Below are 13202 nucleotides of genomic sequence, written 5' to 3' on the forward strand. Positions count from 1 at the left end.
CCATGCAGTACTTTACAAAACAAAATTATAAATATGGTATGAGGAGAAGTTCATTAGACCTTTAGCTAACTCAAAAAAATAAGGGTACTATATCTTCAAAATTGGCTCATTTTTTTAAAAAATTGGACACCCAACACTTTCAGAAAATCAGGCTTGCAGATTCCTAAGATTTAGAGTTAGCTAAAATTCATCATTTCTTTATGACACACACTTAGGAATTTCTCTTACACACCAGAAATTCCTTTGACTCCACTGAAAGAAACAATCCTTGCACAAGCCCAGGGAACTTTCTTCTAGAACTTAAAATATGCATCTAAAAATTAATTTGCACAAAATATTTATGGAGTGTAAAGGCTACAAGCACATGTATGATTTGAAGGTATTATCAGAAAAAGCAATTATCTTTAATCATTGTGGAAAGCCCACGACAATCAGATTAGGTCTATATGAAGTACTAAGTATCAGTCTATAATTAATAAATCAAAAATTGGAACTCAGTCATTTTTATTTATTTATTTTTTATCCCATCTCTGCTTCTCACTGAAGACAACATAGATTCTGTAAAACTTTCACTGGCTGAAGTTGTGCTGTTACATGTTCAAAGACATTAGCACTCTGTTATAAACAAATCTTTGTAAAACAAATGGTGAAAAAAGAAGAGGAGAATGACTTCCCATGTGTAAGCAAGATTTAGCCTGGACTTTAAAACCAGGTTATATGATGTATTGGACAATGCATTTCCTAGCCCTTAGAAAACTGAATGGGGTAGAGGTTTTTGAAGTAAACTACTAACTAGAAAAATAAGTAAATAAATAAATAAATGAAAAAGCAGAAGAGAAAATAAAAGAATGAAAAAAGAGAATGATACATTAGTTGCTAGGGTGACTATCTTTGTACTGAATTTCAGCCTAATATGATTTCAGAAGATTGCATTACAAAAGCTTGAAAGATGGGTTTTATAATGGGCATGATAACTAGAGTGTGGAGCTGGCTACTGATGTAATACCTTTCAGTGGATCAAGTATTAATAAATCACTGGTAGATTAAACATATTTCTGGATTTCACCTTTTGCACTGGTGCAAAAAAAAAAAATCAATTAAAAAAATATACTGCAGGCTCCTTTAATTTCATACAAATTTATTGTGTCAGGCAGATGAGCACACTGAAGAAAAAAGTATAGCCTACCCTACTTATGAAAACATAGCAAGCCAAAAACTTCAAGTAAAACCTGTCAATGACACATTCTGGAAAATAATTATTAGCTAAGTTTTCTGCCACTTCAACAAAGTAGATTAATACCTAGATGTACCGAAAGAAATAGAAGATGGGAAGCTGGCAGAAGAGTGTTTCTTAAAAATATATGATTTTACATGGGGAGAAGTGAGGAGAGCCTGAAAGGACCTTAACTGCTCTAGGAAATCTGCTTTGCATACCAGAAAAATCTGATGTAAATCACTGCTTTGAGAGACTTAGTGAACTGCTCTTATGTACAGGATTTGCTCTGTTAGCACATGGATATACGAGAGTGGAAATTACTCCGCTCCAATAGACTGCAGCTTAGTCAGGCATTTTATTGACACCAGCAAGTTGGTGCCTTCACTAGGTTATTCATTAATAACTCTATTACTTGTAATAAACTGTGCTTTTTGCTGGTATAGATAATTGTTATGCTTGTGCTTACTAAGCAGCATATGACATTTCTTAGTTATCTGAGGCTCTTGTGTGACAAGCAGCAGAGAAAGTAATTTTCAGAAGTTTTATACACCAGTGACATGCAGAGTATAGAATTTATTTTCAGAACACACAAAGTTTCATTTTCTGATGGTCGTAAGAATATAGATTACTATAAGGACCCACTATAGGAAAGAGTGGAGAGAGTCCACATTTACAAACACAGTATAAACCAAATAATTTTATATTTTCCTTCGAACGTGACAGTTCTGACATAACCTGATATAGGCATAGGAGGCATAGCATGACTCGGATTTGGTGATTTAAATCTTCCGTCACTCAAAATCTCTCTCACTCAAGACGACAGCACCACTTTACACTTTTTTCTGAATAACAGTGTCCATGGCTCTTGTTTCTATGTTCCATTGCCAAAGGTTGCATCATTGTATTGTGGTCTTTTTTTAAATCTTTCAGCAATGAAAGAGGGAACGGAAAGTGTATAGAAGATTGATGCAATCATTTTTGTTGCTTCAGACTTTTTCAGGTTGAAATAGTATTTTATCCCCCAGGTGCAGGAGCCACCACAGTTAAAGGAAAAGCAAACAGGTGGGTGAATAGAAAGTGATATATTATTATACATACACTGACAAAAAAAAAAAAAAAGTAATAAACAAAAAGTCTCAAAAATCTGTTAAAGCGTTAAATATTTATAAGAGTTCCGATAGACAGATTGTTTATTAAGTAAATGTTCTTCACCAAAAGATGTTGGGAATAAAACAGACTCATCAGGGCAGTGTTCATTGAACCAAGCTGTGAGAATTCCATAAGCTCTAGGAAAGCAATCCCAAAAATATGGTTCGATTTTAGAGTGGTTCTGTGTGGAGTCAGGATTTGGACTCAGATCCCTGTGGGTCCCATGGGAATACTCTATGATTAGAAAAGCCTACTGTCCATACCTCCTTGTTATTAGCATAGTGACCTATGAAGACAGATCTCTCCCCATACTTTGTACGTTATGAAATAAAATAAATAGCATTGCCATGCCTCACAGCAGCAGAATGAAGCCTGGAGAAACTCAAGAATTGTCATCAGCTAGCTGGGATATTTGGGCTATCTCTGTGTACCATAAAGCCTGAATACAACCACTGACCACCTATGTGAAATCTTAGGTGGCAAAGGAGAAGACATACTTTTCTCTTTTCCAATGCCTCTGCATGGAGACCATTTCTTCACTGTTTCTGTCTGCAACCTCACATATTCTTGCCAATCATAAAACAGAAGAAAAAGTACAGCAAAGCAACTAAACCAACAAACCACCCAAAATTATAGTTTAAGAAATAATGGGAAAAAATGGAAAGATTAACAGTACGTTGACAATGTTTTCTGGCTGTGGGAAATACATGTTGCCTTACCCAGGAATTCCACCAGATTCGAGTTTGTTTGCAATATCCACATCCCAAGACCAGACATCAAACTGCCACTTTCGCAGGCCCAGCACTCCACACAGAACTGATCCTGAATGTATCCCTATTCTCATGTCAATGTCATGCTTTGTTCTTGACCTAACATATCTGTTAAACAAAGCAAAAACAAACAAAAAGACCAGGCTCATGAAATTACATTATAATTAATAAATTATAATATTATATTATATTTGTTTCTTTTTTTTTCTTTTTTTTTAATTTTTTTCTTTTTTTTTAATTTTTTTTGTATCTTTAGGAAATAATACAATTCAAAGTACAATGTCACTTTTGTGTAAGTATCCACTTGATCTGTGAAATGAAGTGATACCTTACTAGGTAGTAAAGTCCAGGTAGCAAGCAAATATCTATAAAAAACAGTTTATCATTAAGCACTTAGTTGCATGCATGGTTCACTGGCACATATATTATTCCTATGAGGCAGAAAGAAAAAGATAGGAGGAGAAAAACATGTATGAATGAAAAGGTTAACTGGAGTCAATGAAAGCTTAGAATTATTAAAGTACTACCAAAAACATGACCAAAATTACTGTAATTAAACCTGCATAAACTTTTATATTTTATTGTATTTTTAATTAACTTTAAAATTTCAGAAATAGTAAGCTATTTTTTGTCCAAACGTGAATTACTTGCAGGAGGTTTGATCAGAAAAAATTGTTCCAATACAGCGTAATGCTGAAGACCACTTCAAAAGTTCAAAAGTAAACACACAAATATTCATTTGTTAACAGTCTCAGAAGACGGACTTTGCTCCAACACTTGTTTCCAGTTAATTTATCTGTGGGTCAGAAATGGAATTTCTTTGTGTTAAAATAGTTTCTGCTTTTTCTGGTATGAGAAAATGTATCATTTGCAGCTACAGACACTTAAATCTAGCACTACTTCTTCCAAGTCAGTGTCGAAAAAGTCAAGCACGTCGTTGTAGGAAACTCACAGTTATCATAATTGGTCTATATCCATTGGGACGACAAAGAGGGAACTTTTCCAGTCCTTCCTCTGTGACAACACAACAATTATTTGCACCAAAAATATGGTTAGAGCTAGTGTTCATTCATATTTGAATAGCTTGCTCAAGATAGGAAAAGCATGTTAACTTCTGTTGGTCTGTGAACAAGATTGCTATATCTCTGTAAAGAGTTCAATTTCAACAGTAGAGCAACAAGATCACAGAGCAGACAAAAAATAAAAAGCCCTATTTCACAACTTTGAAGCAAAGCCATTGCCACAGATGCCTGTCATCACCTTGACTGACCCTCTCTAGAGGAGAAAACTACTTACTGCATTCATTACATGGCCCTTTGTTATTGCAATAGTGGCACTGATTCATTGTGTGAAACAAAAATATAAGAGTTTCAAAATTGAGATAAATTAATCATTTAAAAAAAAAATAAAAAATAGTGAGGAACTGAAAATAAGCAATTAGTCTTCATATTCCCAAACCTCGGAGAAAAGTGTGTAGACAATATCTTGGTGCAGTTGTTTGTCTATTAGAGAAGACCTTTACATCATATAATGAAACTAACATATTTTAGGTTTTTAAAACAAAGAGACTTACACAGCATTAATCATAAGCAAATAAAAAAAATTAACTTTTGGAGAAGAGTTATCTGTGTTTCATTATTATATAGTTTTCATCTGCAAATTTCTTTATTGTTTTGCAGTCAAGAAGGCTTGAAATTTGAAAATTAAATAAGCACATAATCACCTGCCTCTGGAAGATGGGACTTGAAAACAAATCCTCCACACTGAAGAAGTTCGTTATGTATTGAGAGAGATTAAGAGAAGTAAGAGCAAAACAGTTTGTAATGTGTTATGAAGAGTTTTTCTAGGTATGCTGCAAAAATATCTAAACATACATAACTCTCAGAGGAAATGTCAGACACTCCCCCACAAAATTGCTTCCCACTCTGCCTTTTTCTTTCCTTCAGACCCAGATGATTATTTCTCACTTTATGCCTAATTTCTGTATTTTGAAATAGAATGCAAATTGGATCCAGAGGAGTAATTGAACAAAAAGATTTTCACTGAAAAATGCACAAGATAGGAGGACCTTACATTTATTAAGATAGGTTAATTGTGTGTGTCTCTATGCATATATGTAAACTCTCTATTAGATAAGATTAAATTTTAAATGCTAGTAAATAATATCATTTAATTTTAAATATTGTAAATTAGAACCCTAATTTGTGTGCTGTATGAGAATTAATGCACACGGATCTCATTGTAAAGAACATATACAAAACATGTTGCAATCAAGCAATACTTCCCCCTGTTTCCAGAGCGTTCTCTAGGAGTTGTTGGATTTCAACAATTTTGTCCTAAAATATGATCACGTGCTGAGAAAGCCGAGAAAGCCACATAGCACTTCTGCATTTGTTCAAAACTGCAGGTAGCTCTGATTCCATACCACCTCCTACATGACACTAGAGACTCTGCATAAGGTTCTATTCATTCTTTTCTCATCTGTTATTTCTCATAACATCCCAGAAACTTTTAATTGTGTGCTGCTGAATTGATATTTGATCTCAGCTCTTCAGCTGTGGTCAGCTGGGATTTGGCCACCTGTCTGCATCTTTTGACTTAGGGCTGTTGTTTCCCTGCCAGATTTGGTGCTGGTACATTTGCAAGGCCCTTTGATTGTATTCTCCTCTTACTTGCCCTTCACAGCAATATGTCCTTATGTTGATAGGTAGGAGACCATTTACACAGAAGGACCCGATTGAATTGAGCCACTGGCAATCTGCAATATTAAGAAGAATCTGTCCAGAATATGAATCAAAAGCATGATGAAGATTTGGTCCTTCTTCCATTGCTTTGTTATTTGTTATGCAAAATTGAGTACAGACCTGTTGAGAATGTGTTTGTGGACACTAGATTTCACCAAACATTTGTTTTAAAACAAAGAATTTAAAAAAAAAAAAAAAAAAAAAAAGTTGCCACTGAAAAATGAAATGATTGATTAGTGTGTAAAAAGCCACAGAATTCGGGTTTTTTTTTTTTGTTTTTTTTTTGTTTTTTTTTTAATTTGATGTAATATGGAGTGAGGCATTTCAGAATTATATAGAGAAAGGGACAGTACAGTAGACACTTACATAGTCAAATCCAATTCCTTAACAGACAGGCTGTTGGTTACTTCACAAAGTCTTGTTTATATTTTGTTGTAAGACAGAAGCCATTAAAACTCTAAAACTACTAAATCTGAGTCCTCTTGGTCTTAGATCTCATTTATTGAGAAAAACAAATAAAATTAAATCATACTGTGTACTAGACATTAAAAAACAAAAAAAACAAAACAAAAAAAAAAACAAAAAAAAAAAACAACACCAAAACAAATCGTGCTCTTTCCATATGTTCATGCTCTGCATTTTCTAGTTCTGCTTCTTAAACTTCTTCAACTATGAATGAATTTTCTTCAGCTGCTTAAGGCTTTCTGGAATTTCTTTGGGCAAGCGCATAAATTAAGTTGAATTACTGATGATCTATAATGCAGCCTGGTTTACCTCAAAAACTGCCTCATGAAATGAAGCTGTGACTGTTGCTATTCTTGCCATATCTCACTTCAGTCAAGTCAGCAGTGAACATTTCATTGGTTTTAATTGGATCTTGGCATTTCCTCCTGGCCAGCATTTTTTGATGGGTATTTTTTCATGCTAGTAATTTAAGGCTTTTTTATTTGCATGAAAATATGATCCCAAATTCTGAAATTGCCTTTTCAACATTTTCTAAAGCTGCCAGAAAATGGAATGCCCTGGAACTCACTTGTTGCATGTTCAGACAGTGACATATCAGCCTTATCTTTGCTAATTAGTTTAACTTTGCAAGGCCTTATTTACCAACTGAGATATTTAAAATATCTCCAGCATGTTATTATTATTATTTTTCATGGATGACTATATCTCTTACAGTTTCAGGAGTTTGTTCTGTGAGACTTGTTGAGACACAGCCATTGCTATTTTTATGCACTTGTAACAGAAATGGGAATTCTGTGCTCTGTGAAGTAAATGAGAGTTATAGCTGGCCCTTTGAGCAGAAGGTGGGACTAATGATCAGTCTCCTGAGATCCCATCCAAATTGACCTGTCGTATGATTCTAAGACTCAATTACATAGAAAACTTTTCAGTTGAAGCTAACAGAATTTTTTGGAATGATATGAGAAGGCATAAGGCGAACTGAGGTGGCTGCTTCTTTGGTATGATTCTGGGAGCTTGCAAAAGAGACATCCATTACACATAAAAAGCTAGGTAACAGTGTGCACTAAACTACTGAAGGCTTCAAAGAATTCAGCTACATGACTCACAGGATATAACATTTTGCAGATGGACTTCACAAAGAGCTGAATTTACAAAGTAAGACAGATAATATCCCAAGAAGCCAGCTTAAAATAGATTCAGAATGGGTCTACCTTGGAATAAGAGCTGGATCCCAGAGTCAGCAGCAGTTGTTACTTCTAGAGAAGTTTCATATCATCAAATTAATTGTTAATGTAACTGACTTGCCCTGAGCTCAGATTGATACTATGGCAATATGAGCAAATAACTTTGTATTCACATTTTTTAAGGTCTTCCTGCTCTGAATGTCAGAAAGGAACCACAAAGGATTAAAAAACATATGATCAGAAATCCACTTTTTTTTTTTAATTATTATTATTTTTTTTATTTGAAAACAAGCTATTTACACATTCTTATGTTACCTTGAAAAGGGAACTTTGATAGTATTTGGTGGCATTTTCAAAGAAAAGAGTTCCTTCCTAGTGGTGCACAAGCTGATTAATCATTACACTGTTCAATTTATTTAGGCACCCAGCAGCAAAAACAGAGAAAGACAGACTGTCCTGCTGTTCTGTTCCTTCATTGTCAGTGGCTGAAATGGACATGGGGATGTGATGATAGATCTTGTGTCTGAAAGGCACTGAACTTGTGAACTAGAACTTGAAATGAAGGCAAGCGATACTTTTTGGTTTTGTGAAGTATTGTTCTGTCTCACATGAATCTGAGCTCTCTCCAATGTAGGCTGAGCCCTTTGTATTGTGCAAGAAAATATCTTTGGAAAGAATCCAGGAATGTATCAATTGAATAATAAATCATGAAATATGAAAGCAGTTTCAGGCTGCTTCAGTGTGTAAGTAACTTATTTAACAAGTATTGATCACTACATAATTTTATGTTAATATTCAATTGATGGAGTTAAATAAAACTCCAAATGCTGGGGTTTTATTCATGTGAGAAGCAGAAAGCCTAACAGATTAGTCACTGAGATAATAAAAAATGCATTTTGTTTCATGATTTGATGCTCATGTTAGTAACTTATTGTGGATAGATTATGGTAAACTGGCACTGATTTTTCTGTCAAAATAATTACTCTTGCAGCTGGTATTTTAGTGGGACATAATCCAGTAAACCATTCACAAGTCCACGATTTACTAAATAAATACAGCAGCGTAAAGACCTGTTTGAACTTCCATAATTTATGTGAATTGTAGTTGGATTTCCATCATTAAACTATACACCTGAGTCCTTAAGTATCCTAGCATTACACTGTGCTTTATGTAGTAATTTCTATTGCAGCAGCTCAATACAAAGAAATGAAAAGTTCAGTGAATAAGCATAATAATCTCTCTGGAAAATAATGTGATGGTTAGAAATTATCTTAGTTCAGAATTACTTTTTTGTTCTGCATCTTTCTCTTATCTATTTTACTTCCATTTTAATATATTTGAAGAAGAGATCATAATACCAAATCCAACCTAATTTTACTGTTGAGTCTTGAGATCATTCTATTCTTGACTGTACGCAAGTAGTTGCTCCTATCTTGTATTCTATCACACATCTCATTCATAATCCCATCCATCTGACACTCCAGCACAGCCTTAGAATTTTCCAAACACGCAATGCAATGACTGCTTTTTTCTTATAAATTTTCTTCTCCCAGTATAACAATAAAGATAGAATGGAGGCTTTTTTTTTTTTTTTTTTTTTTTTTTTTTTTAAATTGTTAAGTGCAATTGCAGGTTTAGTTTCCCTCAGTGTTATCTCTGACACCCCTTCAGCTTACCTCATAGGTATTAAAACAAAATATATTAATCATCTCATGACTAAACATTCTTATACTATCTTATTTTTATCAACCGTCAGAAGAGACAGGAACTAATACAATATATTTAAAACAGGAAGATCTACATGGCATACAAAAAGATGTGGGAACCATCTGAATAAATGGACCTATTATAAGGAGCTTATTATTTTTATTTAGTTTGTACTTCCAATTGCATCTGAAGACAGTTCACAGGAGACTACAACAAGACAGTAATAATTAGGATTTTTTCTTAAGAAAAAATCTTTTTTATAGAACTTTCCCAAGCATCAAAGTCATTTTTTCATTGTGCTTGAATATCAAGGGAGCAAAGACAGAATAGAATACATAAAGGCTTTTCTTGTATAAGCTTTGTAACAGGAACAGTGATGCATAAAAGATTACCGAGAAAACTATGATCTTGGATTTCTTGGTTGAGCTCTGAACAGCTCTTTACATCTGTGAAGAGAGAAACACTGCAGCAAAATGCGAGTTTAGAGCCCTTAAGAGCCAAGTTTAGAGCCCTTAAGATCAAGATGCAGAACCTCAGTAATGAATTAGCAATTTAACTGCACGGTATATGAGGCATTTTAAAAAACCCAGAAATTGTTGAGTCAATCTGTCCAAGATAACTTGTTTCACAAGTTCTGAAACAAACAGATTTTGCATTCTTGTTACGTTCCTGCCAACAAAACAATTATTGAGAAGGCTTGCAGGATAATTCAGTAATGATACCCTGATATAGTAGATCTGGGGGCAGTTCCTCATCTGTAGTTAGGTACCGATCCTGGCATCAACTGCACATTGTCAATAAGGGAATAAGATATTAGATGGCCTAAAGATGAATAACTGGTCTATTTAATTTAAAGATTCCTTCTGTCCTAATGACACAAATATCTTAAACTGCTGTAAGAATGAAAAGCTGTAAAAGTATATGGATCTCAATCTGTGATTTTATTGTCTGAATCCCAGTTTCAATGAGATACTGTTGCATTAATCCTGTTTTGAGGACTCTTTTTGTATGTTTTTTTTTTTTTTTCCCCGCTTGTTAGGTTTTAATGTCTACATCTTAAGCCAGGCTGAGTGCTTCAGCTAAGTCATAAATGAGATTTAAGAACTAGGAGAGAGCTTAGCATATCACCTTTATCAGTTTCATATCATCTTTATCAGTAACCTTTAAATTTTTGGATTTTTCCAGTAATTGCCATCTGCCTTGCAAGAAGCTTTGAATTCCTGCATATAATTTGAATATAATTGTGAAGTGAAAGGATAATTTCTCATATCTTGAGTCATCTCTCTTTTGTTTTGAACATACCAGATTTTTGTTTCATGAAAACTTTAGAGGCAGATAAAATATAATAATCAAAATGTCACCTTTTTTTTGCAGGTTTTAGGTCAAATCTCAAATCTTTTATAGAAATTCAGTTTTAACAAAAAGTAGGCCTTTTTTTTTCTTTTTCTTTTTCTTTTTTTTTCTTTTTTGACAGTGAGAGAATTCTATCAGTTTCAGTTCCAATTAAAAGACAGTAGTAACTTCCAAGTACTCTCAGACACGAGGACTGAATTATTTGTAATATCCTTCTACAGACTGATCCTCCCTGGCAACTAAGGAGATGCACATCAAGATAGGTAAGATAACACTGCAACAACAGGAAAAGAAAAGCTGAGTAAAAAACTTGGCAGATGGCCAGAAATTCAAATACTGTATTTATCAAACCAGCTGGAGGCAGTATGAACTGAATTGGCCTGGGATGACAAATATCCTAATGGACTTTGATTTCACAACTCCTTCTCAGCTCACTAAACTACCACTTTTCTGGAGTACCATCTTTGAATCTTCGTTCATAAGTGGACACCAGAGTTTTAGAGACTTACACATAAGTCGTGAGGTTCAGATAATTTTAGAAAAGAAAAATAACTTATGATGGGTTCATTGCTCATATTACAAAGCAAATGCAAATGATTTCATGTGTGTCTCCAATTATTTTTAACTATGTTTTCCTATCAATCTATTTTCTCTAATTCATAGTTCACTTTCACTGGGTGGACTCCAGAAGCAAAATACTGATTACTTTGTGCAACATTTATCAACATTTATTCTGTGATAATTGAACCAACGTTCTTAAATATCCCTTTTACATAAACATTATCTAGTTACATTTTCCATTAATTTATTTTTGTCAAATTCTCTCTCTATTAAGTTACCTATAATGTATCTGCAGTACACCATAACACTCTAATGTACATAATGAAACATACTCAGATTAAAAGGAAAAAGTAGTCTGGAAAATAAGCAGGCAGATAAACTGCATGGTAAAACAAGCCAGGAAGAGGGGAAGACTGTTAAGGAAGACAGCAACTGAAGAAGAACTCAAAAAAAAAATAATAAAAGTAAGAAAAAACTGATACAGTGGATAAAAAGACTCACTTTGTTTTTGTGAAAGCTTTCTATGTAATCTCCATTGTCACAGAGATCACTGGACTAGTTCATGCAAAGAATTTAAGAACTACCTCTGTGTGCATTGGAGTGATATGCTTTAAGGATCTCAACAGTTCTTACTTAACACTGCAGTTATTTTGAAGATGAGGCTGAGGTAGAGAGGTCTGAATTGTTTAGTATAATACCTCTAATAAAATAAACAGTAATAAAACCAATAAATATATAGCAGTGGAAATACCTTCATTTGGAAATTGCTGATAGGCAAACTAGCATTTAGTATCTCATCCCATAAATATGGTACTTTACATGAATTGGATAAATTCAGTTGCTTTCATAGCAATGATCCTGAGGTCTCTGAACCACCCTAATAATGACTTGTCTAGTAATAACATTCATAATAGGCAGTAAAGGGCATTGTCAGAAGCAATAAAACAAGAAGAAAGAAAATAATATTACCTGATAGTTTTAATCATACTGAGCCCCATTTCAACACAGCAATGTGCATGATCCTGGCGAGGTTCTGGAAGCCCAGACACGCAGTAGTAACAGTCTCCCAGGATCTTTATTCTAAGACAGTGATGTTCCTAGAGGAAAATGTTGATGGAAAAAGGAAAGTTAAGTTCTCTTAATTTCAAGATGAACATGAAACATGAAATAGATTTCTTTTCCTTGTAATTATTATGAGGGCTGCTCCAATGTAATGCCTCCTATCTTATTATATTAGCCTGCAGCATCAGAATTGGATGTTGGTATGGCAGTATAGGTTGAACTTTCCCACCAATACCCCATTACATTTTGTTGCTGTGAGACAGATGGCAGCAGAGAGGCAGTCTTTCAAAATGATGTCTGATATGGAAGTGCAAATGAAGAAAAGGAGTGTCACTGAATTCCTCCATGTGGGGAAAAAAAAAAAAAAAAAAAAAAAAAAAAAAAAAGGCACCCACTGGCACTTATCGACACTTGTTGAGCATTTATGGAGAGCAAACAGTGGGTATAAGCACAGTAAGGCTGTGGATGGTGCATTTCAGCAGTGGCAACAATGAAAGTGGCTCACCTTTGCTGGTGCAGATTATTATGAGAGAGTCATGCAGGCTCTTGTTCATCACTAGTAAAAATGTGTACTTAATGGTGGTGATTATGTTGAAAAATAATGTTTTGTAGATGAGAATTTGCTCTGTCAAATAATGTTATTGTTCTCTTTTTATCTGTTGTGGTTTTCATGGAAATATATAGGAGGCATTACTAGTGACCTAATATGATCTTGATTTATTTCCACGTAGACATAAAGTATCTTTACAATTTCAGTAAAAAAGACTGATAGCAATTTTTGTATTATGTTACAAAGAGGCGTCCTTGCTGATGTTGAGAAAGGTTTCATCAGAGTTAGGCTAGAATCTAGGGCAAGGATTCAGAAATGCCAGTAGAGATAATGTAGAATGCAACCTATGCTACATGCTTTCAGATCATTCTTTTTCTCCAAAGATAATCTGTTCCCATGGAAAGTCTCCACTGCCATTCTCAAGGATTCCCAACAGCTATA

At 34.2% G+C, this 13202-nt stretch overlaps 1 protein-coding gene across 2 annotated transcripts in view; it reads right to left on the reverse strand.

The window, feature by feature from the left end:
• The window catches only part of ADCY8 (adenylate cyclase 8), a 113186-nt gene that overhangs the window by 44539 nt on the left and 55445 nt on the right, over positions 1 to 13202 (reverse strand). For both annotated transcript variants that reach the window (XM_015856337.2, XM_015856336.2), the window contains exons 5-6: positions 12119 to 12246; positions 3085 to 3243 (exon numbers count right to left, since the gene is read on the reverse strand). In XM_015856337.2, the coding sequence (XP_015711823.1) occupies positions 3085 to 3243; positions 12119 to 12246 (287 nt within the window). The remainder of the gene's footprint in view (positions 1 to 3084; positions 3244 to 12118; positions 12247 to 13202) is intronic.

This window comes from Coturnix japonica, chromosome 2 (genome assembly GCF_001577835.2).
Source record: "Coturnix japonica isolate 7356 chromosome 2, Coturnix japonica 2.1, whole genome shotgun sequence".
Taxonomy (NCBI): domain Eukaryota; kingdom Metazoa; phylum Chordata; class Aves; order Galliformes; family Phasianidae; genus Coturnix; species Coturnix japonica.